General features: G+C 40.3%; 1 protein-coding gene across 4 annotated transcripts in view; it reads left to right on the top strand.

Annotated features, from left to right (window-relative positions):
* Positions 1–22,439, top strand: part of LRCH1 (leucine rich repeats and calponin homology domain containing 1) — a 209,023-nt gene extending 186,584 nt beyond the window's left edge. Inside the window, exons 19-20 of one of the 4 annotated variants that reach the window (XM_077158254.1) lie at positions 6,158–6,235; positions 19,867–22,439. In XM_077158254.1, coding sequence (XP_077014369.1) covers positions 6,158–6,235; positions 19,867–19,977 — 189 coding nt within the window. In that variant the 3' untranslated portion in view covers positions 19,978–22,439. Of the gene's footprint in view, positions 1–6,157; positions 6,236–12,953; positions 13,207–19,866 lie in introns of those variants that run through there. The other 3 variants (XM_077158256.1, XM_077158253.1, XM_077158255.1) reach the window with 3 other exon arrangements.
* The last annotated feature ends 4,440 nt before the right edge of the window (positions 22,440–26,879 follow it).

The raw sequence follows: 26,879 nt of genomic DNA, 5'->3' as shown, positions 1-26,879 counted from the left end.
AATTACTGGTCCAAGTGCCTACTTTTAAGAAAATTCGTTTCTCATGTGGGGTTATAGAAACAGCAAGAAGTCTTTTCAGATAGCTCGTTTTGGTTGGTAGCTTCTCTTCTTAACATGATCCCTTGGTTCATCATTTGAGAGTTTTGGATAGCCTGAAAAGGATGGGGATTCTATTGAATATGTCATTGATCTCTCATCAAGCCAGAGGTTGGTCAATCAAATCATTAATTTAACAATTCCTTGACCACCTATAGTGTGCAAGTATACAGTGAATATAACTTTATAATTGTAGAAACAGTAGGAAGGAAAGGGTGAATGACACTCCACTGTGCCCTGAAAATCCTCATCTCTCCCGTAGGGGAGATAAAACCTGTCTGTGGGCCGCTCTTACATGGAGCATGTTACGGGTCATAAGACAGCTACAGAGAGGGCCTTTAGGACAGTTCCAGTGAGGAAGGGAGAATCGGGGATAAGCTTGTCTTTGAAGCACGCATAAGGTTAGATATGTTGGGGGAGAAAGAAAAATAACTTTTATCCACACAATTTTGTATTTGTGGTTTAGTTTAGGGGCTGCGCTTGCAGGTTCTGAAGTTAAACTGATTCGATTTACATCCTAGATTTCCCTTTGAGATGTAAAACATTGTGCCAGTTCCTTAACCTCTTTTTAACTTAATTTGCTCTTCTCTGTAATGGGAATATACTTGTCAGGATTGAATGAGCTATTACATATAAAACTCTCGGCACTGTGTTTGACACATGAAAATACACGTAAATACAAGCTGTTATTATCACTCGTGATTACATAGCAGAGTTCCATAATTCAGAGCTCCTAAATTCAACATACAGTGTTCATATAACATCTAGTATCAGTGCATTGGACAAATGCCTCAGGCAAGCCTCCTCTGCACTCCTCTACTCCCAGGAAAGCTTCCCAGCTGCATTATTTGTCCATGTTTCTTTTCTCAAGAAAAATTAACTGATGATCCCATTTCAAGTCAGATTTCCTTTCTATACTTTTTTTTCCGCTTTCTTCTTTTATTAGAGAAGTTGTTAAGTTTACAGAAAAATCATGTAGAAAATACAGAATCCTTAGTTCTAGATTTTGGAATATGTTTTCCTTTCAAAAGCCTCACTACTTTTATCTTGACTCAGACAACAAGGAAAGAAAAGATCAATTTTCTGGCCTTTTGAAACTGCCTCTAAGAGCCCTATGTAGGGCAATAAATTTTGTCATATAATCCAACTTGACACTTCAGAGTAATTTCTTTTTTTAAATGAGTTCCAATCTGCAATAAAGTTGCTCTGAGCTATGTTCCAAATTCTAATTTAATAATTTTTCCCAGTCATGAGAGAGTAGAGAAACTGCAGATTACTCTGCTTCCAAGTTGAATGTACAATTATTTTAGAAGGTATGAAAGGACATGATAAAGTGTGTATCTCTGTACATTTGTATATTTCATTACTTCTTTATACAAAAATGCCTCATTCTTTTTTTTTCCCTCTGGGAGTCACTAATGTATTTTTTCTTTTGCTTTCTTTTTTTTATTCAACATAACAACATACAAACACAAACATTCTTACCATAAGATCATTCAATTCTCGATATGTAATCAATAACTCACAATATCATCCCATAGTTGTATATTCATCATCATGATAATTTCTTAGAACATTTGCGTCAATTCAGAAAAAGAAACAAAAAGAAAAAAATTCATACATACCATACCCCTTACCCCTCCCTTTCATTGATCACTAGCATTTCAATCTACTACATTTATTTTAACATTTGTTCCCCCTATTATTTATTTATTTTTAATCCATATGTTTTATTTTTCTGTCCCTAAGGTAGGTAAAAGGAGCAACAGACACAAGGTTTTCACAATCACACAGTCACATTGTGAAAGCTGTATCATTATACAATCATCTTCAAGAAACATGGCAACTAGAACACAGCTCTACATTTTCAGGCAGTTCCCTCCAGCCTCTCTGTTACACCTTAACTAAAAAGGTGATGTCTATATAATGTGTAAGAATAACCTCCAGGATAACCTCTCAACTCTGGAATCTCTCAGCCATTGACACTTTATTTTGTCTCATTTCACTTTTCCCCTTTTTGATTGAGAGGGTTTTCTCAATCCCTTGATGCTGAGTCCCAGCTCATTCTAGGATTTCTGTCTCATGTTGAAAATGCCTCATTCTTATAGAAATATTTTTTAGCTTTCAATTTTTCTTAAATAAAATTTTTAAAATTGGAAAAATAATGGGAAATAATGTCTTACTGGAGAAAATAGAACAAAGCAGAAGATAAATCATCTTTTACCCCATCACCCAGATGACTGTTAATACTTTGGCTTCTTTATTGCTAGCATTTTTTTCTTCATTTAAATTGTGTGTGTGTGTGTTTTTTTTATGTTGATTCCTCATATATACCATGTAGTAGTTTATTTATTATTATAACCAAAGATTTCCGAGTTGCTAAAATTCTTCATAAGCATCTATTTCAATAACTTCAACATTTTAGCTTATGTTTTGTGGTTTTCCTTTTCAGAAATTTAAACAGAAACTAAATGTCCACTTACCAGAAATTTTTTAGTGAAGATCTCTAAGCCCTCTCTGACCAGGCCTGGCCACACTCCAGCTATGTAGTCTGCTTCTGGTTCTGTGTTTTCTCTCCAGCTGCCCACCTCTGCACAGGCTGCACTTTCAGCGTAGACAGCAGTTCCCCAAACTGTGTCTTCCAAATCTCCTTGCCCCTTCAGCATGCTCGCTCCCAATTCTCCTTCATTTCTGCTTCTACAGGAAAGAAGACTTTTTTTTTTTTTTTTTTTTTAGTTTTCTTTCTTTCTGTCCAATGTGGGTACCTTTTGTTTACTTCCTTTTCTTGCCTAACTACTTCTTTGGCTAGAACTAGAATTTGGATGCCTTTTCTTTTGTCTTTTTATTTATTTATTTTATTTCTTTCTCTGGCTAGGACTAGGATTTGGGTGCCTTTTATTTCTTTATTTCTTTTCCGTGCCTAACTGCTGCTCTCATTAGAACTTCCTGTACAATGTTGAATAACAGTTCTGACAATGGGCATCCTTGTCTTCTTCAGATCTTGGAGGGAAAGCTTTCAAGTCTTTGGACTGTTGAGTATGATGTTAGCTGTGGGATTTTCATAGATGCCCTTTATCATGCTGAGGAAGTTCCTTCCTATTCCTAGTTGGTTGAGTGAGAAAGCCATTTTTGATTCATTAAGACTGGGTTAGATACTTTTCCTCATTTTCTTCCCACTGCAACCAGCACTTCACTGTGTTATAATTTCCTTTGACTTTTAATATATCTGAGTAGAGCTAAGTGAAGGCAAGAATTGTGTCTTTTGATTCCACAGTTGTATCCTTATTGCCTGTAAGGTTCAGGTGTCAGCTTGCCCAGGTTGTGGTGCCCCATTGTTCTGTTGCTGTGGACTTAAATCATCAGCATGTGAAATTCGTCTGATTATATCTGCAATTGGCCAAGGGGAGTGCCTTCCACAAGGAGTGAGGCTTAAAAGGAGAGATCAGCACAGCTCAGCCCAACACAGCTCAGAGCTGGCTCAGACCCAGATGTTTGAAGACACAGAAAGGAACTGCCCCAGGGAAAGCCATTTGAACCAGAAGCCCAGTATACATCACTGTGTTCCTTCCCATGTGACAGAGGAACTGGGATGAAAGCTACCTGCCTTTTCTCTGAAGAACTGTAAATTTGTAACCAAATAAATCCCCTTTATAAAAGCCAATCCATTTCAGGTGTATTGCATTCTAGCAGCATTAGCAAACTAGCACAGTGCCAATTCCAGTATTGAACATGTAGTCAGCACTTAATAAAGAGGATCATATGGCAGTGGATGAGAGTAGCTTTTCTATCCATATTTTTGCAGACATTAAGCATTCTAAGTTTTCATTCATTTTGTCCATTTTTTATGCCAAGTAGTGGGAATATAGTGGTGAGCAGAATCACTGTCAATGTCAATATGCTAGGAGATTGTTCCTAAAAAGAAATGGGTCTCCTCAGTCTGACAATTTAATGAGCAAAACAATGGCATCTCAGTTGTGATGTAATTTTATATTTGAACAATGGTGCTGTTGAAGCTTTTTGTATTTATAGCAAATATATCTTTAACTGAAACTAGGAGACACTCTTAGAACGGACCCTCCCTCACTTCCACAAGGGGCTGAATTTTCTTGATGTAGCTTGAAATGTACTTTTTGTTGACTTCCAATGTGCTGGCCAGCGTTTGAAGTGATGTTAGCCATCTTTGGAGTTTCAGCACAGAACTTACTAAATAATAATTAAAGGAAGATATTAGTCACAGAAGAGCAGAGAGACAAATGCTGGGGACTCATGTTAACGAAATCTTCCTTGGTGCCCCATCTGCTAGGTTGGGCAGGTCTTCTGCTATCCCCATGCCACCTTGTTGTGTCTGTTCTTTCTGTTTGCATGAGGCTTACTGCAGTGGTCCTACCCTAAGACATGACAGGGAAGGACGAAACCACCCAAACAACCAAGCAACTTTTTACCCATCTTCGCAGGGCCCATTTGGAGCACACTTGCCTCTTTATCCAAATGGAGGATATTTGTTTAGCATCCCAACTATATTTTTTCTTTTTAAAATATGTATGTGTATGGGGGACAGGAAATTTTTGCCATTTTTTTCTTAAATAAATGCTATGCAAATTGAGATTTTACGGTGATTGGAGTAAGAGTCATTTCACTCTCACTTTGCCCCTGACCCCCTATCAGCAAACGGTTGAGCTTTAGAAAGCATTGCTCCTGTACCTGGACTCTGAGAGTCACCCATGCTTCTTGCTTCCTTTTTTATGAATCTTTTTTTTTTAATATTTTTATTGACAAAACAACATGCAAACACAAATGAACATTCTTAACATACAAATATTCTATACATGGTGTACAATCAGTGGCTCAAAATATCATCAAATAGTTGTATATTCATCACCATGATCATTTTTTAGAACATTTGCATCATTCCAGAAAAAGAATTAAAAAAAAAAGGAAAAACTCATGCGTCCCATACCCCTTACTCTTCCTTCTCATTGACCACTAGTATTTCCATCTACCCTATGTATTTTAACTTTTGTTTCCCCTATTATTTGTTTATTTTTTATCCATATTTTTTACTCATCTGTCCATACCCTAGATAAAGGCAGCACAGACACAAGGTTTTCACAACCACACAGTCACATTGTAAATATTATATCTTTATACAATCATCTTCAAGAAACAAGGCTACTGGAACACAGCTCTAAATTTCAGGTACTTCCCTTTAGCTACTCAAATACACCATAAACTGAAAAGGGATATGAATATAATGTGTAAGAATAACCTCCAGAATTATCTCTCGACTCTGTTTGAAATCTCTCAGCTACTGAAACTTTATTTTTTCTCATTTCTGTCTTCCCCCTTTTGGTTGAAGGTTTCCTCAATCCCTTGATGCTGGGTCCCAGCTCATCCTGGGATTTCTGTCCCATGTTGCTAGGAAGGTTTACACCCCTGGGAGTCATGTCCCACGTAGAGGGGGAGTCTTACCTTCTTTTTAAAGGAATTTAGAGTGGAATGTTAAAATTTAGCAGTAAAGCATTTAAACCTCACCGTGAAAAATTAAAATGTGTGAGCCAAATGTATCCCTTACTCCCACATCTTCGAGGTGATTTATAGCCGGGGCAAACTCAGTTCTGAGAGCTCTTGGTGAAGTTATGAATACCCTACCATATTTCATGCTGATTACTTCCCTGCTGCCCCTTTCTAATTAAATCCATTGCTTTGGTGGGGAGGAGATGAATTGGCCTGGTGCATTTTACCCTTCAGAGAGAAATGTATTTATTGATGAGAAAAGATGTTTATGATATATTTTAGGTGAACCTTGGCAGGTTAAACAGCAGAATAATTTCACAAAAATTTTTATGTATATATACGCACACAGTGTTTGGAAGACTATAATCCAAAATAGTAACAGTTTTTATCTCTAGGTGGGGTTTTCTTCTGTTTGCTAATGGGTATGTTATTTTTTTTCCCAATAAACAAGTATTACTTGTGCCATTAGAAAGTTTAAAATGTAACCTATTATTACTGTGGCTTCTCTTTTAGTAATATGATATTTCTGTATCTTTGCATTTTATAGCCCAAACTCAGCATGGCCAAATGCAGAAGAAATGTGGAAAACTTTTTGGAAGCATGCCGAAAATTAGGAGTCCCTGAGGTAGGCTTAAGCTTAGTCCAGATACTAATGCTTTCGTAAAAAATTCTATTTAATATGTGTTTGAACCAATGAATAAATATACAGTTTTGTATATCTTTTTTATTCTCAACCTGTCTTGTGGAATAATGTTGAATAAGTTTTAATCCTTTTTTATTTAAATTTCTCTTACAAAAAGATTAAAATGACTTTAATATATTCAATTTTGGTGAAAAAAGAGAAAATAATATTTAACGTTTTAAAATAAATGTGAAATTCTGAACTTGGAAAAAAAAAAGCTATCACCTTGATTCTCTCTGTTCCAAGAGCAGAAATTGCTGAGCTTTCTATTGGGTTTGCTAGGATGGACTTTGGAAGCTGATGGTTCCCCTTCTGTAAACTCTTAAGCAAAGCAGATCTTTATCTTATCTACTAGTTTGTTGACTTTCATTCACTGTAGTAGTATTTTGAATATATGGATCAAAATATATCAACATTGAAAATATTATAATTACTGTTATTATTATTAATGATTGACATTAATAATAACAACATTTATGTGTTGCTTTTTAGTCTGTGAACTCTTTGCGTTTATGTTTTTTCCTTTGGTCTGCTGTAACACAGTTGCAGTCCTAGAGAACTAGCTAGCCCTGTCAGCCTCAGCCGAATAGTTGACTTTGGAGTTTTTCAACGACTTTGCTGTTAATCAAGTAAAATGGTTTCTTAGAGGACATGAGCAAATTCTCTTAGAATTTGGAGTGGCAATGTAAGTTGAGTTTATGATCATTATGATAAACAGAAATGGTGATGGAAATTCTATTTTTTATAATATCTTTTATTTTTCCTAATATCCCAGGCATAAAAGTAACTTAAAATTTGTCACGACATACTGTTTTTGAAAAGGTGAAGGGATTACATTTCAAAGTAATTCTACTCAGTGATAGGAGTTACTTACTGACTATGAGAAAGGCTTTTCCCCCTTTTCTTTTCTTCTCTCTTTAGCTTGGTGGGATCTTGATAGAGGGCGATTCATTCATTAGAACGCCAAGGAAAGATCCTTAAAAGTGAAGCAGAAAAAAGTTTGATGGAGGGGATAATATTACTTTAGGTAGTTATTTCAGTGTAGGCCATTTTCCTTCCTGCTGTCTTACTATTTTTCCAAGGGCCTTAGGTTTGTTTGTTGTTTTTTGTTTTCCATTTGGGCTAATTCTCCAACTAACCCAACACAAATGAGGGAAGAGTCCCAGCTACCCTGGAAGGAGGAGAATGAACATGACTGAAGAATATCCATGTTCAAAATGAGGGAATGCCAGGGTTCTGGGATGCAGAGTTCTGGGTGAATTAGTCCCACCTGTACAACTAGTTACGTGCTATCAAGCAAACCCCTTAAAACTGCCAATAATTACCATTGACCAAGGACTTGTTATAATTGCATCATTTCTGCTGCTCCTTGTTGAGGGTCAGATGTAAATATTCTATTTCAGAAGCTGAGGAAACTGAGGCCCAAAGAATTTAAATAACTTCCGACATTGTACTCACAGCTGGGAAGGGACAGAGCTGGCATTTACCTCCAGGTCTGTCAGAATTAAGAGCCATTCTCTTTCCGGCACACACACAGATCCTGTCGGTGACCAAGTTCCTTCCTCTGCAAACTGTGGGTGATGAACTTGAGCAGTGGATTTCAACCATGCTATGCAAGGGCCAACTAGCTTTAAAATGGGACTGCACTGGAGGGGAGGGAAAGCCAAATGGGGGAGACTACAGCTTACTCCCACCCCCTAGTCTCCATCCAGAGCAGTTCCTCTTTTGCAGATGGTCTGTGTTGGATCTACAGATAAGAGTTCCTTTGTGGGGAGGAGAGGGGAGGGGGAGGTGTTCTATTACGAAGCCCTTGGGGTTTCTCTGAGCTCTAATATTCTAGGAAAGCCCAGCCAGATCCTGCAGCTGCACAGTTACTTCCTTCAGCTCCCCCTCAGCTGCTTAGCTACAGTGAAATGACCACAGATTCTTGTATGGATGCCCTGGAACCTGGGGGGAGGACAAGGGAGAGGACATTGCTGACACCCCATGGCCCCTTACAGTGTTGAGGTGCTGGTGATTGGACTGTGCAGCTAGCTGTCCCTGAGCTCTGGGACATGAGTCACTTTGATCTTAAAAACTCTCCCTGGTAGCTTTCTGGATTCTTCAGGAGGCAGTCTTTGTGCCACCTAACTCGGTTATAGGGTCGTAAAGTGGTTTGTGAACCAACTGAGGCTTCCTTTGCCTTTTTTGTTTTAGCTTGGCCCATTCCAGGACTGGCACCTCTGCATTAAGGATTTGTGGTCACCTATTTCCAGGTGGTTCCAAATTTAGGACTGTTTCAGGACTCTTGTCAGTATTCCAACCAGGAGAGACTTCTGATTTATGAAGCATCAAAACTCTTAGAGATACCTGAATGTGGTTAAAAGGGGGAAATTTTAGCTTGAATATATGTTACTAAAATTAAAAAAAAAAAATTATTTAGGAAACAGCTGTTTATTTGGTTCACCAGGGAAATTTGTCTATTCAGCTTTAAGTAAGCAGCCTTGGGCTCAAACCTCTGCAAGGAGTAAGGTCCTCATTAACAGGCCTGTCCTCTATGGTTGAGCTCATCTGTAGCTGAGGAGGGAATTCCATGTGGAAATACCCTTTGTTTTCTCGCCACCCAGCCCTTTAATCGCCATTACTGTCCCCAGAGAGAATACAGAGAAGAGGATTAGAGTCAACACGGGCGTGGTGAGAAATGCTTGGCCATCTTTGGCCCGTCCAGCCTGTTCCACATCCACAAGAACAAGACCCTGGTTGTCCCTTGGCACCTGTCAAGTGGAGTTCAAAATAAAATTCTAATGCACATTCAGGTTCTAACAGTGAGTGTGTAGAGATAAGGTAAATTATGGTGGAGTCTCTCTGCTTCCCAGTGCCTTCATATTTGTATTTTTGTTGTGTTTACAGTGAAATTTTCTATTTGAAAGTCAAGGTGAAAACTTTCCTACTTTGTACCTGTTGCAAGGGCATATGAAATTATACAGATGTATGTGTTCAGAATTTTGTTTTTCCTAGTACATTTTAACAAGTTGTTATAGAGCAGATTTTAAAATTTCGCATGGGTTACAGTTCCATGATTTTTCATTTTTTCTTCTAGCTGCTCCGAGACACTGGAGACCAACAGAAATACCAATGTAATAGTTCAGCACTCATACTCATTTCTTAAATCCGACCTTCTCTGTATAACTCCACCATCACCTTTGATCTTTCCCCTACTCTTTAAGGATACATGGGCTATTTCCATTCTAACTTTTTCTTGTTGGAAGAGACTGTCAATAGTATGGTATAAGGGGATGGAAGCAGTCGACACTCTGGAAAGGCTGCCCCTCTGCCCCTCAGGATCCAGCTGGTCTAGAGACCTATCTGCAGATTGTAGGTTTTGGAGAGTCACCCTAGTACATGGAACCTTGGTAGAATTTTATAGAATTTTTTTTAATTAAAAGGCACTCTCTAAATTAGGCTACCACTTTTCTGTTTATCTTAAGAATAGGAGAAATGAGTTCCTTATCCCTTTAAGACTGATATCCCTTTTACCTCCCCAAATTAATCATTTAAGCATCAGTTTAAACCATACCCATTTATGGATCATGGGATGCTTGTTGTGCAATCTCTTTTAATTTTCCACTCTTAATGGTTAATTGTGCACCCTGAGGTGCAGATCAATACATTTATTATTAACATCAATTTTTTCATTCATAATTTATAAAAATTAACCAATCTCTGCTTTATAATATCAGACACACCCCTTAAAGTTTCCTAAAATGTTAACTATATGTATAAGCATCCTTTCATCCTTGTAACCTCCTGGGGACAGAGGCATCCATAGACAGTGTCACAACAGCCTTCCCATGTGCATGAGCAAGGAGAAATCATTTTAGGAGCAGCATCTTCAAAAAGTTATAAATTATATTTCTAGATCAATTAGCTTTCTGATATTAAAGTTACCCTGTAAGTCCATAAAGTTGAAAATTAGCTCTCATATTCTTGGAGAATACTCTAAAAATCCTATTCCCACCACCAACAAATTACAACTTGCCATTAAAAAATTAGAACTTTAAATTTTCCAAGCTCACCATGAATATTCCTGTGCTGTGATGATTGAGATTTAAAAAAAAAAAACTTTATAATTACATTGGCCTGAAATAGTTAAACAATATTTAAATAAATTAAATATATTCTAAATATTGAAAGGACATTTCTGGCTAGTTATAGTCAGCTCTTAGCCTGTATAAGGCACACACTTCTGTGAGCTTAGCAAGCTTTGGAATTTGATCTCTGTCTCTGAAGTACAAAATCCTGTCTTGTTGCCAGATCTGTTTACATTTCTGTTCGTGTCTCTAGTATTTGGGGAAACTGAATAGCTCTTTAATAGTAATCTCAGGCACACCCTTTGGTGTTGATGCCAAGGAATCATTAAAACCTCTGCAGATGTGATTTTTGTTGAATATCATGGAAATTAGCATATACTCTTGCCTCTGGCGGTTCTAAATGTATTTTTTAGATGCCTTATAGAAATTATTAATGTTCTGTAAATATGTGACGTTTTGCTTCTTTAACAGTTTATAGTATTTTACAGTCAATTTTAATTTTCAGAAAGAAATTAGGTGCAGACTCTTATGTCTGTATCATTAAAACCGACATTTTCTGACACAGGTCAGAAAAGCCCAAATTTCCTCCAGAATTTCAGTCCTGGTTTGCATACCAGCGACCTCACTGGGGCTGGGTCTCCTGTGGTTGGTGGGCCCAGAGAGCAGCTCCCAAATGGTTACCAAACCCACGCTTTCATGCATTACAGTGATTCCATTCTTTACATACCAGATGATCTTAGATCCGTAACTTTTTCTTTAGGAACAGTGATTTAATTTAAACCAACCACTATGTACTGTGACTCTAAACCCTACCAAGTTTAATTAAGCCCAGCATCTATACCATCATGAAGTTATTTCCTGGATGGGCAGACTGGTCGGTCTTGGCTGCAAGCATGAGGTGTGTACTACTGCGTCAGGTTCCCGAAAACTTCAAAGACACCCAACTCTCATTTTCTGATGGTGTTTTTGGGGGAGCAGGCCAGACCTTATCCTCAGGGTTCTGGCAAATGTATTAAAATGCACTGGAGATATCATGCATGATTTGCTATCAGTTTGGGAATGCTACCTTTGTGAAAATCACCTTTGATTGTGAATGCTTTGTTTTCTCTTATGTCTGCTTTGCTCACATTTCACTGGCTTAGCACAACATTGCAATAGAAACTTCATATTACAATGGGAAACATCTTTTCTTACATGGTTCTGCATCTGCTAGTCCTTGACCAGTAGATTTCCACTCATCCTTCTCCTAGTGAAGTCCAATCTGTCTGTAGTTATTTTGATCGTTGGGAAAACTTTCACAGTTGTAGCTTGCTTCCTCCAAATACACTGAGCTAAGATGCAAGAACTCTATCTTAACCTGAATAGACTTAGCATGATTTATTAATACCGAAAAAAGCTTTTGTTAAGAGTATTTATCTCTTAATAAATCAAAATGAAGTTGGAATGCTTTTAATCTTACTCAATCCACCCGATAATGTAGTATTCCCACTGAAGTTGACTTTGGAGAACAAGCAAGACAAAATTTCTGTTTTAGAATGGTCTTTCCATTATTCTGTGATTTGCATTTGCTTTTTCAATAAGGCAAAATATAGGGCAATAAGGTGGCAAAGTATTTTATAATATCTAATACATATATTTTAAAATGCTTTGTTGAATTTGGGAATCAAGTTGCATCGATGAAATAATGAAATACATCACAGATATTTTCAATCCTTATTTTATTTGGAAACAAGCTGCACGTGTCTTTCTTACTGACATTAATTTCAGTTATAAGCACCATTTAGCTGATAAAGTAAGTGTTCCGTCTCTTCTGTGGTGACTGCTAAGCAGACAAAACAAAAGGTGACTGCTAAGCAGACAAAACAAAACAAAACCAAAAAGCCAAATTCCATTGGCTTCTGCTTAGTGATGAAGAAATTTACATAGTGACCCCATGTGGGGATGTACTTTTTATTCTGACTGCTTCCTCCAGACTTTAGTTTAGGTATAGTTGCAAAAAAATGAAATTCAGTGTACTTTTTGACATGGGTAGAGACATGATTAGAACAAGCCATTCCCAGAGTGTATCAATAATCTCTAAAACGAGAATCAGTCAAGTATGAACTTTCATGAACTTTCAAAGAGAAATATTTTACATTGAGTCTTCAAAGCCCAGAGTAAGAGATACATTAAGAGAATGGGGAAGGGGTGGGGGGTGGGGGTGGATTAAACTTTAAAGTTGATATGCTTTACACTTAATAAATTACATCTTCCAAATGGAAAGCTCTTGTTGGTGAGTAGACAATGCCACTGTTCCATTAAGGAAGGCCAGAATGATGTACCCAATCGCAGAACCCCTGCTTCTCAAGGATGAGATCATAGGTGAAGGGTTCATTGCCTGGTCTACGTAAGACATATTGAGGATTCTGCTTTTCTTATGTAATGGGATTAAAAACTCTTTGACGGTGCAAAGGGTGTTTGTTACCTGCTCGAAATGAGGACTTATCCCTGCCATTTGCTAGTAACCAAAATGTGTGCTTCTTTCCAGCTGTTCTTCCGTGTATTTTTAATCCTTGCACTCTCTTTCTGTTCTAACGGCTGCCCCGGGATAGACTGAACTCTGCTCTCCGTGTGACATCCTGCAGTCGGATTTTCGTCACATTCGAAAGACTGTTGACACTCTGCTGGCACTTGGGGAGAAACCCCCACAACCAACTTCTGCCCTCCGCTCCAGGGACCTCCTAGGCTTCTGTCTTGTCTACATTCTCTTTCTAGTGCTGGTTTATATCACTTCCCGCTGGAACGCTCTGTCCGCCTAATGTCCGCATGTACCGCCTAACGCTCTGCTTTGTCACTCTGCTTCGTTGTAGGGGCCGTCCTCCATTTGAGCCTTTGCCTTGCAAGCTCCCATCCCTGTCATCTCCTCCATAATCCCTTGAATTGGAAAAGCTGAACGCTTTTACAAGTCAGATTTTCCAAAAGCACAAATGTTATAGAGCACAGTTTCCCTGAAATAGTTTTTCTTGCTTGCTGTAAAACAAGAGTAAGAGCCGAGTGGGTCCATACCTCCGGCCCCTCATCTCAGCAGCAGGGCTCAGTCACTCCTGTCCTCCCTCTTCCCATGTGGAAGAGGGTTTGGAACAAGCTGGGAGGGATTTAGCATACAGAAGTCTTTCTTTTTGGTCCATATATACCTCAAATCCTAATTCAGGACTGGGAAACTGGGCTGTTGAGGGGCCACCTTGCAGAGGAGATAAAACCATCATCTTGGCCCAACTTAACTTGGTCTATAAAAATTTGTCATAATACCACTGTTGACCAAGTTGAAAAATGCTATTTGGAGAATGAGCGCTTTGCTGGGAGTTCTGTTGGATTCCTCCCACTGAGCTGTACGGGGACAGCCGGGTGGGTGGCTGCTGGCTTCCACCCCGAACGAGCCATCCTGCCCTGCTGCTTGAGCAAAGCTTTGCAGAAGAGGCCCTTTGGTGCCTTAGCCATTGCGATTCGAGCACCACTGGAGGATTTGTGTGCACGTGAAATTCCGTACATTTTTACTTCTTTGCTACTTGTTAGGCTGACCTTGAAACTCTTAGAAAAGCATTTTCCAGAGAAGATTTTTGTTTTTAACTATTGTAATGGTTAGTTGGCCTTTTGGCTCTATCACATGGTAACTGCACATCCAGGATGTCATTGAATTGACTGTATTCGTTTTCAAATAAAACCACAAGTCATGGAACACCCAGTCCTGGGGCTTGAGTTACTATGACAGAAGCTGATAATGAGATTGCTCTTATTTTAGAAGAATGTAATTTCTCCAACTACTTGAAATTTCCATTTGACCTTTGATTTCCAGTGGCATTATGTAGCAAGCCACTTTTATTTTTAAGTAAGCTTAGAGGTTTATATATCAAGTATACCTGCTTTGGGAGCAGCGTGACCAGATTGTAATTTCAGGAAAACACTAGAATCTTTCCTAGGCCTAGATGTTCCTGGATTCTGGGATGTCTTTTTTTCTAATATGAGAAGCCCTTTCCCCTGTTGAAATCAGCTTAAATTGTGGGTCCAAAATGTTTCTTATATTAGTGAGATGGTGGAGTTATTTTCCTCAAGATTAATTTCTAGTTTACTAAGATGTGGACAGTGCTCATACATGGCTATTAGGGAAGTCATTTCCTTTTCCTTAACATTTCCATGTTTCCAGGGAACTTGAGAATATGGAAAAACCCCACATAGTTAACAGAGTATATTTATAAAGATTTCTTGTTGCTATATCAAATCCACCCTTCCTATGGGAAACATTCTTTATGTGACTATATCTTAAGTTTGACTGATATGCCTGACTTTGTGTTGATTGGTGAAACACAGGGTATCTGGAACTTACCTAACCCCATTTATGTATAAATAACCCACAGATGTATTGAATTGCCCTTGGTGCTCTCTTGTACTTTCAAATCTGTAACACAGTAAAGTCCCTTTGTACAATGTCTGACAAGCACCCTGAGCCATAGCTTGCTTAATAAACATATTTTGGGTGATTATTCCAAGTTTCTATTGGCCCATCAATAGATTTATCCATACAGACCCAGAATAGCTCTCCACATTTCCAGCTGGTTGGTTGTATCCAGTACTGCAGTGCTTTAATGGGTAACAATGGGTTTATTTTTATTTGTGGGGGAGAAAGGTGGGGAGGCAGAAAGGAGAAAGAGGAAATGCTTACTGGGTGGCCATCTAAAAGAAAATATTCTCAATAAAAACTGAGTAGATGATCATGTATGATGAGATTTAATTTTTCAATGTTGACATAGTTCTCTAGCTACTTTCATCTTTCAGTTCTGGCGTCTGGAGTCCTATTTGGATATATTTTCTTCTTCCCTGTCATCACTTTATTTCTATAGCCAAATGGGCTGCTCCTCTCAGGATTGGTTGGATGATATTGATTCAACGAGTACTATGGCAACTAGAGTAGAACACAATTAATCTGGACTTTTAGGCAAAATGTTGAATTAACTGTCCTCCCCATTGTCAGGTTGTCAGGTTCTATGCAGACTATTAAGCCTTTTCATGGTCCTTCTCCACGGGGCCCAGACACCAAGTCATTGTGACGTGATACCTCTTATCGCAGCTTGACTGGGGATACCTGGCTGGCCTACTGTAGGGTGAGAAGATTTATATGTGGGTACTAAATCTCTTTCTTACAAGAGAGATCATTTTTCAAAATTTCCTTTCAATGCCTGATAAACATGACCAAGCATTTATTTATTTGCTTTTTATTATTTTTTTTTTTTTAAAAAAAACACTTTTCAACTCTCCACTCAGGGTTCTGGTTTCCAAAATTTTTGACAACTGATTCCCTTCTATTAGTGGAATGGCTCCTGTCCACCTCACTTTCGTTGAGGAGGAGATGTGAACTATTGAACACTTAAGAAATGGGGATGGGTGGGTAGAAAGGGGCCCCCCAAGATTTAAAAGCAAGGCGATTGAATAGGAATTTCCGGCCAAGGGGTCTCTGCCTGTGTCATGGCCACAGATGAAACATGCTCGCTCATTGAGTAAGGAATTTATGGGGAGCAGCCTGATGTCTTGGAAAGAGCCCAGCCTCTAAGATCAGACACATATGATTTCAAATCCTGATCCCATTTCATATGAGTGGTGTGACTTTAGCAAAATTACTTAAACTTCCTCTGTCTCAGTTTTCTCATCTGTAAAATGGAGATATTAATATCTACTTTGAAGGGTTGTCATGAGGAAATAATCAGTGCCACTCCAGAGCATTGGTGCAAAGCATACAGTAGGTGCTTCACAAGTCTTCAAAGTTAATATTTGGTCTTTATTGCCGGCCTGCCTCATCCAACCCTGTTTGCTCTGATTCAAAAGAGGGGTGGGTAAGGAGAATGGGGTGAACCCAGTTGATTCCACCACTGAAGAAGCAACACAAAGCACGAGATGTTCAGAGGGGCATCAGAAGCATTATTTGTATACTTCTCAGATGAAACCACTTAGACTCGGCACTGTGCTTTAAAAGGAAACGCAACAAAAGATGCTCACTCATATACTACAACAGTCTGTTGTCGCATTCCTAGGATCCTATAAGAGTGCAATGTAAATTCATTGAATTTAAAGTTGGTGTAAATGTACAACTGTCTCCTGAAGTCCACTGTGTAAAAGTGGCCTCCTGGAATGCTGTTTCATCAGCTGGTCCTTAGAAGATCCTTCTGCTCTCTCTCCTGCCATAGATCTACAGAAGTCCTTCCCCTTCCCAATCTCTGAGCTCACTTAAGGGATCCCCTTCCCTCCAGGGTATGTAGCAGCTGAACTAGGTTGATGGAAAATTACCTCTGGCCACTGGCCCTGCCCCTCCCGTTTCTGATAGGCTCCCCTCCTCCTCCTTTCACCCAGTGCCACCCTCTCTCCTGTCATAATTCCCATCAGAATCTTTATCTCAGTCCTGTGATACGATAATCACAGCTACCATGGTTTTATGTGGTTTCTATTATCTTGTGCTAGTCTACTTAGCACCTTCAGACCCATCAAAACAATCTGAGGGCACTTCTAGCTTTCTTCAGGGAGTCCCTTTTTGTTTTCTGTTTACACCTAATAAGTTGCTGGTTTGCAGTTCTAAGGCCAAGAAAATGTCCCAGTTAAAACAAGTCTATAGAAATGTCCAATCTAAGGCATCTGGGGAAAGATACCTTGGTTCAAGAAGGCCGATGAAGTTTAGGGTTTCTCTCTCAAGTGGAAAACACATGGTAAACATGGTCAGGGCTTCTGTGTTATCTGGAAAGGCACATGGAGAACACAGCATCATCTGCTAGCTTTCTCTCCTGGCTTCCTGTTTCATGAAGCTCCCCAGGAGGCATTTTTCTTCTTTATCTCCAAAGGTTGCCGGCTGCTAGACTCTCTGCTTCTTGTGGCTATGTTGTTCTGCTCTCTCAGAATCTCTGGCTTTCTCCAAAATGTTTCCTCTTTTATAGGATTCCAGTAAACTAATCAAGACCCACCTGGAATAGGTGGAGACACATCTTTACCTAATCCAGTTTCACAGCCACTCTTGATGGAGTCACAACTCCAGGGGGATGGTTTAATTTACTGAATAGGGATTAGAAGAAACAGCTGCCTTTACAAATGGGATTAGGATTAAAACGTAGCTTTTCTAGGGTACACACATCCTTTCAAACCAGCACACGCCTCATTACCAGCTGTAAAGGTGGAATGGAGAATCTTGGACCTGACATCTGAATCAGTAGGTGAGGAGACCAGGGAGATGAGGAATGCTTGTTGGAAAAAGGTGGCCTTGAGTTCACTCAGTATGGTAACATCCAAAAGTCAGCAGGAGGCTGAGGCCTCTGTAACATCCCATCCCTGTCACTCTGTAGCTTCACTGGCCCACTGCCAAGCCTTCCCCCCCAGGACTTCTAGCTTGGAAACTCAACAGGTCAGACCGCTGGAGTCACCACTCGTCAATGGGACTGGCTCAGTCTCTAGCTGCAGGCAGTGCATCGCATCTCAGGCTGGACTTGGGCTAGAACACTTTGCCCGGTGAAAGTTATCTTGTACACAGAGAAGAGACTCTGTGGGAATATTACTACTGTAATTCAGGAACGTTCAGGGCTAAGCTTGTCTTGAGCATGGAGGTCTTGCTCCACTGTCAGAAAGTAAGCCATGAAATTTTGGGTAAAATTTGTGTTTAAATTTCTCTCAATGTTTCTTGCCCAGTGTTCTGTCTATTTTAGTATTTTTTCCTAATAATTTATTGAGTTTATTTGTCATTTAAAGGCCTTTGTAATTGGTTGCAGTGCAAATAAGTTTTTAAAAGTTTTTTTTAATCTCTCTTTTATATATAATTTAGCTTTTTTGATACAGGGAAGCTTTAAACTTTTAAGCAATCAAGTGCATTTATCTTTTCCTTCATGACTTTTTAATACTGCTTTCTTGGTTTTGAAAACCTCTCTCCATCCATTTATCAGGAAAAACATTGAATAAAAATATTGTGTTCACTTTTATTTTATTGGAAGAGGTGTTTGGGGCGGGTATTTTGTCTTGCTTTTTAGAATTTAACTCTTTACTTCATTTGTAATTGACTTTAGCATATGATTAAGTGAAGAACTATTTTTTCCCGTAGTAGTGCCTGATTCCTGGCATCTTAACAGTAATTAGTAGCCACTCACAATTTGCCTCCCCACCTGGACACAATGAAGAAGGACTGTCCAGATCAGCCCATGTCTTAATTTACAACTCAGGCATCATGTCTCATCTTTTCTTAGGTTGACATTTGGTTGATAAAGTGACTAGCAGCATAAAGTCGTAGACCCGCCTAATGTGCCATTGACAAGATAATCCCACTTCCATACACAGCAGCTAAATGAAAAAAAAACGGTGCTCAATTCAGCTGCCTTTTGTTGATATACTGCCTTTCCTTAAGGCCTGTAGTCCAAGTCTGAGATATGCTGAATTTTGCTGCATGTTAGGTGATTGAAAAGGGAGGATGCGTAAGCTGGTGAGAAGTGGGTAGGACCCACTGATGTCTTGAGATGCTGGAACAAGTTCTGGGAGATGTCACGGGGTGTTCTTAGTCGTCTGAAGAGCAGAAAGTCTTTGTCTGTGGTTGCTGATTGGGCAGTCCTGCCTCAGAGCAGCGAGACCAGGACACGTTCTTTGATTCCACTCCCTGGGGCTTGATATGGACCCTAGTTAAACTCTCCTTAAAAGCTGCAGATGGTAGAGTATTTGCTGGGGAGGCATTTCCTAGCCAAGCAGACCCACTCTGGGAGGAGATTTCCTTATATGTCAGACCAGGGCCACATGACAAAGATGTAAAATTATTTCATTGTGATGTTTTGTAAACTGTTTTGTTGAGAAAGAGAGATTCTACATGCAAGAAGTCAAGGATTATTTTCCTTGAGTAGTATGTGCTGGACATTTCCTAAGAGCAAAAACACAACATGAGAAAGTAGCAGAAGCATTGCATCTTAAAAGGGAAGATATTGAAGGCTGTGGTTAAAATGTACTTATTTCCAAGTCTGTTCATGGCTTATGTGAATATTAGTCCACCACTGTGCCTCTATTTCAGAGGTCACAGAAAATGCAATGCATTAAATAATGGCTTATGGTCAGTATAACTGTGGGTGGTCTATAGAAGCAGTATTTGAGTTACTTTAAAATGTGTGAGAGGCTAATTGCAGTTCTACTTTATAAGAATATGTTAGTATGTTCTTGGTTTGTACTTTCTAGCTCACGCTGTGCATAGCTCGGGTATTTAGTGGACAGGTTCTTTAAATGTTTAGATCTGTTGCAGATTTCAGGATGATTAGTCTTTCTGGAATAATCCTCCCTTGTGGAAAAGCACTTTCTCTGCAAATCAAGAGCTGATCTTTGTAGTGGGCTGAGCTGGGAGAGCAAGGGAAGCGTGAGATGATAAAACAGGCAAGTTATAGGGCTGAGCTCAAGTCCCATCCACCGTGTACCAAAATGTTATGACCGGAATCCAATCTATTGAAGCATCAATACATTGTTTTTCCTTCCTTTTAGGAAAAGCTGTGTCTACCCCATCACATCCTTGAAGAGAAAGGCCTGGTCAAAGTGGGCATCACCGTTCAAGCATTATTGGACGCCGCCATGTCGAAGGCTTTGTTCACGTGAAAGCCTGTGCCTGCTTCGGGGCGCTCAGACTCTTCTTCCCTCTGGGAGAATGAACTCTGCTCTCAGATCCTGCTCCACCCACCCTCCCCCTGGCTGTCCAGCAGTTTTCCCCGACTCGAGTTGCATTGGAGAGGCTTTCGGTCTAAGGGAGGACTAAAGGGAGGACTTTATTCCTTTCGGAACTGACCTCCGATACTAAGACGACGAGGTATTCCTCTTGCAACCAGCGTGGTAGCCGGTTAAGAACCATGAAGAGACATCGATGCCTTTTTCCACTTCTTCATCCCTTCCACACTCACCGCCCGCCATTACCAAAGCACCAGGCACAACTGTTTTGCTGCGAGATGCATTCGTTTTGTTAAAACCAAACTCATGGTATATTTAGTGGGGGGTGGGGTGGGAGGGGAGGAGACGCAATCAGGTTTTTCACCACCAAATTTTTCAAGAAGTTTCTTGAGACCATTGCCTTTAAAAAAAAAAAAAGCTATTTTTGACATACAAAATATTTATATAAATATTATTTATTAGTGAGTTGTTATTCATCCTTTGGATGCAAATTGTAAATTAGGGAACTATTTTATTACTGCTTTTTTGTGGTTAAACACTTTATTTTAATATTATAAATATTGAGTTATTTTTTACCCTTGTTAGTATGCAGTAGTTCTAGGGCTCAGTAATCATGTTTTCTGGTGTATATGACTCGGAAAAAAAAAAATAAGCAAAAACAGGTGCTACTGTGACAAGAACTGTTTTCTGGGGAGGCATTATTTACACTTTAATTTGGGAACTTTGGTCTTATTTATATTTCAGCATTCCATCCAGTTTCCTACATTCCAGCAGCCCTGTTAACCCCTGATATAATCAACTGACTGATATCTAGAGAGCACCCCAAAGTTATTTGTAAATAGCTGTGATTAAAAAAAAAAAAAGACATATTAAACTTGAAGACAAAATGTGAACAGTTATTTTTTTTTTGATCCATACTTATTTTGCTATGCACAAAGCATTCAGTTTTAACACCAAGGAGTAATTAAAAAAAACTGTTAGTGTCACGTGTCTTGAAGTATAATTTTGCACTGTAATCTGGGTCATTTAAGAGAGTCTGGCACCAAGGGCAGATAAAGAGGAAGTGATATAGCAAAGTGGCGATGATAAAGGGTTTATTGTTGAACCAAAAAAGGTTTTTACGGGAAGCTTCGACTGAGCAATCAAAAATTACTTAAGGCACATAAGACCTGGATCAGGAAACCAACTCTTCCTACAACTTCCAGTTTTAAAAGACCATTCTGAGATGTAGAAGTGCTTAGCTTGCTGTAACGTCATTGGTGGCTTTCAAAGTAATCAGTAAAATACTGCAAGATTCGCAGACTTTGGTGTGAAATCTACGAAGAACCCTGCTGGGCAGGTTGATGCCTGAGAAGAAAGTTAAGTAAGTGGAGTTTGTGAGACCAAGTGGCCAAGGAGGGAGCAAGTAAAAACAGTCAAGGAGAAAGCAGCAAAGGAAAGGGAACTGTTGGTCTGTAGTGATTGACAGGTTTCATATAACACGGCAACCCATTTTAGGCAGTTCTATGCATGTACACGCACACTGCAGGCACAGCTGCCCCCGCTGAGTGCCGGCTGCCTTTCCACCTCCATGGAAAAGCCATTATGAGTTTTTCAGCAGTAGCAGCAGCAGCAGCAGCCACAATTTGAAAGACAAAAAGGAGGAGGGGACTGTACGTATTGGACACCGATTTAACGCCAGCCAACGCAAAGGCCTCCGTCTGTCCCAGGGAAGACGGAAGGGTGGCTCAAAATAGTCATTTGGATCGGCAGCTAGCAATTATTTCCTATCACATGTACTGTGCACTTTAACCTAACTTAAAATATTTTTTAATATTTTCCTGTACTGCACAAATATCTGTCTTGTCAAATAGCATAGTGATGTGAAGAAGAAAGCATAGGTGACTTAAGCATCATGCAAGGGTCAGTTATATAAATGGGAATTTAGATGGCTGCACCTGATGAACATTCAGAACGCAGGGTCTTGAAATATTTTTTTAATGTGTATATATGGCAACGTAAAGCTCTGTAATCATTGTTTTTGGAGTTTTTTTTTTTTTTCTAAAGGTAGACTATCTCTTTTGATGTTAATTTTCAGTATTTCCTTGAAGTTGGCTGTATAATACAAATGGCTTCAGTGTTTTGTAATCTGACTTTTTTTTCTTTTAAATGCAGTTTTTGTTTGGTTAAGAATATTCACAATCCTTGTACACTGTTTATATGTGCAATAAAATGTGCATGACCAGTGGGGTAATACCATAAGTGGACAGAATGTACATAGTGCAAATATCCTTCCTTTTATTATTTATCAGACATTAAACCTTTGAATTTGTACAAATCATCTTCTGATTGACTGATCCGTATGATAGAAAGGTTGACTCTGGTGATAAAAAAATAATAATAAATTTTAGGGTATCATAGCTGAAACAGATTGTAGTAATCATCTGCTATGATTACATACACACATGCATATTTATATGTATGTGAATGTTTATATGTATGTGAATGTTTTACATACATATGTAAAACCAGGAGAATATATATATCAGAAGAATTAAAATATATATACATATAATATATAAATATCAGGATAATTTTTTTTCCCAAACTAAATCTTACCTGGAACCACAGAAAACAGCAGTTAAAAACAGACTTGCTCTGGTGGGGTGAGTTGGGGGTACTGGCCTAGACTGACCCTTAGGTGCTGACTCTAAAGAAGCCATAATGTTCTTTGGACCCTGTAAAACCACAGGAACTGGCCCTCCCTCCTCAGCAGCTTCCTGTGGAACCTGGAACCCTGAGTGTGAAGGGGCTGCCCCAAGTACACATCATCTAGGGCAGTTTCCCATACCTCCAGCCAACGTTTGCTAGAAGAGCAGCTGGTTGGAGAACCTCAAATGAATGTACCAACGTTGTTTCAGTCTTTTCCCTCCCACACAACACACACAGACCTGGGACCAGCAGCCTGTACAGGGACTGGGTCAGGGCCTTTATATTTAGGATCCCCATCTCCTGAGTCAAGAAAATCTATGCATAGCCTCACTCAGTTGAGATGTACTGGTAAGCCAAACCCCGAAATCTTAGGCATCCCTCTGCCTGCTACAGAAGTCTGGCCCTTTGTGGACATGCCCAGTAAAAGTTGGCTGGAGCAACAGGGGGACCCAATAGGGACAAGAGGAGGGATAGAGAAAGAGGCAGTGGCTCTGTGGAGCGGCTGTCCAGGGGCACCCAAGTAGTTAAGTCATGTGCCATTGACCACAACTGAGAGTGATCCAGAAAATGAGTCCTGGTCAACACTTGTACCCGGGGGTCTTCCAGGTCTTTCCTGGGTGAGCTTGAGAGATCCAGGTAGCCATGACCCCGATGGGGCCACTTATCTATTGCACCAGCTTCCATAGGAGCTCAGCTAGCAGGGATCAGTTTGGTTGAGTCTGAGTCTCTGGATGTTATGAATTCAGAGTTATTTTAGGGACTTATACTTGAGCAAGGGGGTATATTATACAAAGACGTCTGTAAAACAGGATTCTACTCTAAGCTACTCTGTTCTGTATACTCGGCCACCCATCAAGGCTCACCCTAATGACAGGTATTTTATTGAGGGGCTACTGTAGGTCAAGTTTTATATCTGAACCATAAACTCCATTAGAACAGATATTCTTATCTGTTTTGTTCTCTGCTGATTCTCCAGTGCCCAGAAGAGTGATTGTCACACAACAGATACGAAGGAAATATAGTTAAATGAATTAACAACTTAAAATATGTTACCTCAAAAACGTCTTAAGAAAGGGATGTGTTGGAGACACCCATGGGATTGCCCACCTCGCACCACAGGCTTATAGGAACTACCCCTCCATAAACCACGGGGTTTTAGTGGTTCTTACATAATGCTATCACCTGGCCATTGTTCACTGGTTCAGGAAGAGTCTTACTTGAAATGGGCCAGTAAGTTTCATCCCCTGGGATTTTAATTCTTCCCCTGGTGACTAAGACATAAGACATAGAACCTAGGAAAAAGCCAGAAGATAAAATGGACATACAGACAGAAGTAAGAACAAGAGAAGGCAAAAGGAGCCCCCAAATTGTCTGTGTTTCTGGATCCAGTTGAAATGGAAATGCGTGCTACTGAAGTTTAGGTAGTCACACTGCCCATAGGCAATTCAAAGAGGCTGTGACTTTTTACATAAAATCTATGTGCATTGGGATTCTATCATTTCTAATTAAGAATGCAACTAATAAGGAGAAGCTGAGGCTTGAAGTGTTCAGGGAACTCATTCAAGGTCATAGTGGGTAAGAGGGCATGTGAAGACTTAAGTTCAAGTATTTCAGGTCTGTTCCTTTTTCACTGCCCTCAAGGGCATCCGAGCAGAGCTAGGACCCAAATGAACTTTCAAGAATTAACAAAAGAAAATTAAAAAGAAAAAAAAAAAAGGTCCTGGACAAGAATCAGGATGTTTGGAGACACATAATAAAGTATATTCATTTGATGAAGCCTGGTAAACTGATCCATCTGGGCTAGTTCAAATGGTGGCTAAAACAGATTAGGGCAAGAACAAAGAGAATAGAAAGAAAAAAAAAGATTTAAGAAACAGGCACATATATAGGATGGGCCACAGTGGCTCAGCAGGCTGCGTTCTCGCCTGCCGTGCTGGAGACCTGGGTTCAATTTCCAGAGCCTGCCCAAGTGAAAAAATAAATAAACAAAAAACAGAACTTACTGCCTTCTCCCCACTACATGGGACATGACTCGCAGGGGTGTAAATCTCCCTGGCAACGTGGGACAGAATGACCAGATTTGCCAGGACCTGGCATCATGGGGTTGACAAAGCCTCCTTGACCAGAAGCGGGAGGAGAGAAGTAAGACAAAATAAAGTGTCAGGGGCTGAGAGATTTCAAACAGAGTTAAGAGGTTATCCTGGAGGTTATTCTTATGCATTATATAGATATCCCTTTTTCATTTATGGTGTATTAGAGTGGCTGGAGGGAAGTAACTGAAACTGTTGAGCTTTGTTCCAGTGGCTTTGATTCTTGAAGACGATTGTATAACTGTATAGCTTTTACAACGTGACTGTGTGATTGTGGAAACCTTGTGTCTGAGATGCTCTTTTTATCCTAGGGTATGGAGACATAAGTAAACATACATGGATTAAAAAATGAATAAATGATAAGGGGGCTAAGGAGTAAAATAAATTGGGTAGATTAAAATCCTAGTGGACAATGAGAAGGAGAGGTGTAGTATTTATCAGTTTTTTCTTTTTTCTTTTTATTTCTTTTCCTGGAGTGATGTAAATGTTCTAAAAATGATCATGATGAATTGCCGCTGATAGCTTCAGCCGGGCCACGCAACCGGTACACTGGGTGGGTTTGGGGCGAGCTCGCAGGGAATTAACCTGGGTAAGCTGAAGCCGGCGCTTTCCCCAGCCGGCGGTCGCAAGAAGTCGTCACTCAGGCCAGATGCGGGTTTTAAGCTTTTATTGTTACACTCCGGGATGGGCCACCCGGGAACCCGAGGAGTGAGACGTCTGGGGTCCGAAGACCCCGGGGCTCGGACGACCCAGAGCGGGGTAAGCGTGGGGCTTAAGTACTCTCGGGGAGGGGTGGAGTCTTGGGCGCACACGTCAGGAAGGGACAGCCAATCACACAAGGCAGGAGGCAGTTGCTAGGCTGAGGGCTTAGGTTAGGTATAGAGGAGTGAAGAGAATAACAGGAAGGCTTGTGGTTTAGTGGTGAGCTACGGAAATGGGCGGTCTACAACAAGAGGGGGAAGGGGGGAACAGAGAGGGGGGTTACAGGTACGGAGGGCAGAGAGTGAATGTAGAGAGGGAGAGAAGGATTAAAAAATTTTAAGCATGGCTAGGCTCCAGTCCCTGAGAAATATGCCACAATTCCTCTCCTTTTTCTTTTAAAAGAGCACACTTATGTGACAAGTGGCGGGCGTGAACCTTTGCTGGGAGGGGTAGGGATGAGATTCCCCTTGCACTTGAGGCTCAGAGTTTCAGGGGAAGGGTATGTGCTGAGCCGACCCTTATGCAAATCTCATGTGCCCCAGAAGAGCCAGAGGAGGCCTGTAAGAGTGGCCCTCTTCTGCGGCTACTTTGTGCCGCACCCAGCGGTACCCATCTGGTAGCCTTGCGGCGGCCCCAGATGCACACTCTCTGGTAACGTGCAGCCCCCGTAGGGGAATGGAGAGAGGCAGGGAGTGGCACAGGCATAGGCAGGCAAGGCTAGAGCCGCAGTAGCGCAGTGCCGACTGCACAAGATGGCCAGTCTTGAGAGCGACACCAACCTCAGGGTGATCAGTCCTGGGGGTGAGCAACACTAGCGAGCCATACCTGAGCCTGCCGACGGTTGTCCGCGTTGGCGAAGGGATTTTGGAGCTCTAGCGCGGCAAGAGCTAAGAGTTTCGTATTTCGTTTGTGACGAGAGATTTTTGAAAAGAGGCACTTAAGTAAGAAAAGGATAACAATTAAAATTAGTAGGAGGACACCGTAGAAGATAAGGCTGGAAGGTTGGAAAAGGGAAGAGAATTTATGGAGGAGGTCCGAAAGGAGAGAGCTAGAGAGTTTAGGTACAGATAAATTTTCTATAGCTAGGATTTGAGTTTGAAGGCTATGAGTATAGTTCCAGAATGAGTTATTATAAGCAGAAAACATCCAATCGCGCAGGGTGAGGCGAGGACGAGAGGTGTTGACAAGTACAGGGGTGACACAGAGACGAGAGAAAGGGTAGCGTCCATCACAAGTGGCGGTGGCTACTTGATACAGGGCTTCAATATTTAAGGCTAGCATGTCAATTTGCTGCTGTAGGTTAAACAGGGCTTGGTGGGTTATGACAGAAGCGGAGGTGGAGGTCTGGGTGAG

The sequence above is a fragment of the Tamandua tetradactyla genome, chromosome 4 (genome assembly GCF_023851605.1).
Source record: "Tamandua tetradactyla isolate mTamTet1 chromosome 4, mTamTet1.pri, whole genome shotgun sequence".
NCBI lineage: Eukaryota > Metazoa > Chordata > Mammalia > Pilosa > Myrmecophagidae > Tamandua > Tamandua tetradactyla.
Note: the sequence above shows the minus strand (reverse complement) of the source record. Positions and strands in the feature narration are given on the sequence as shown.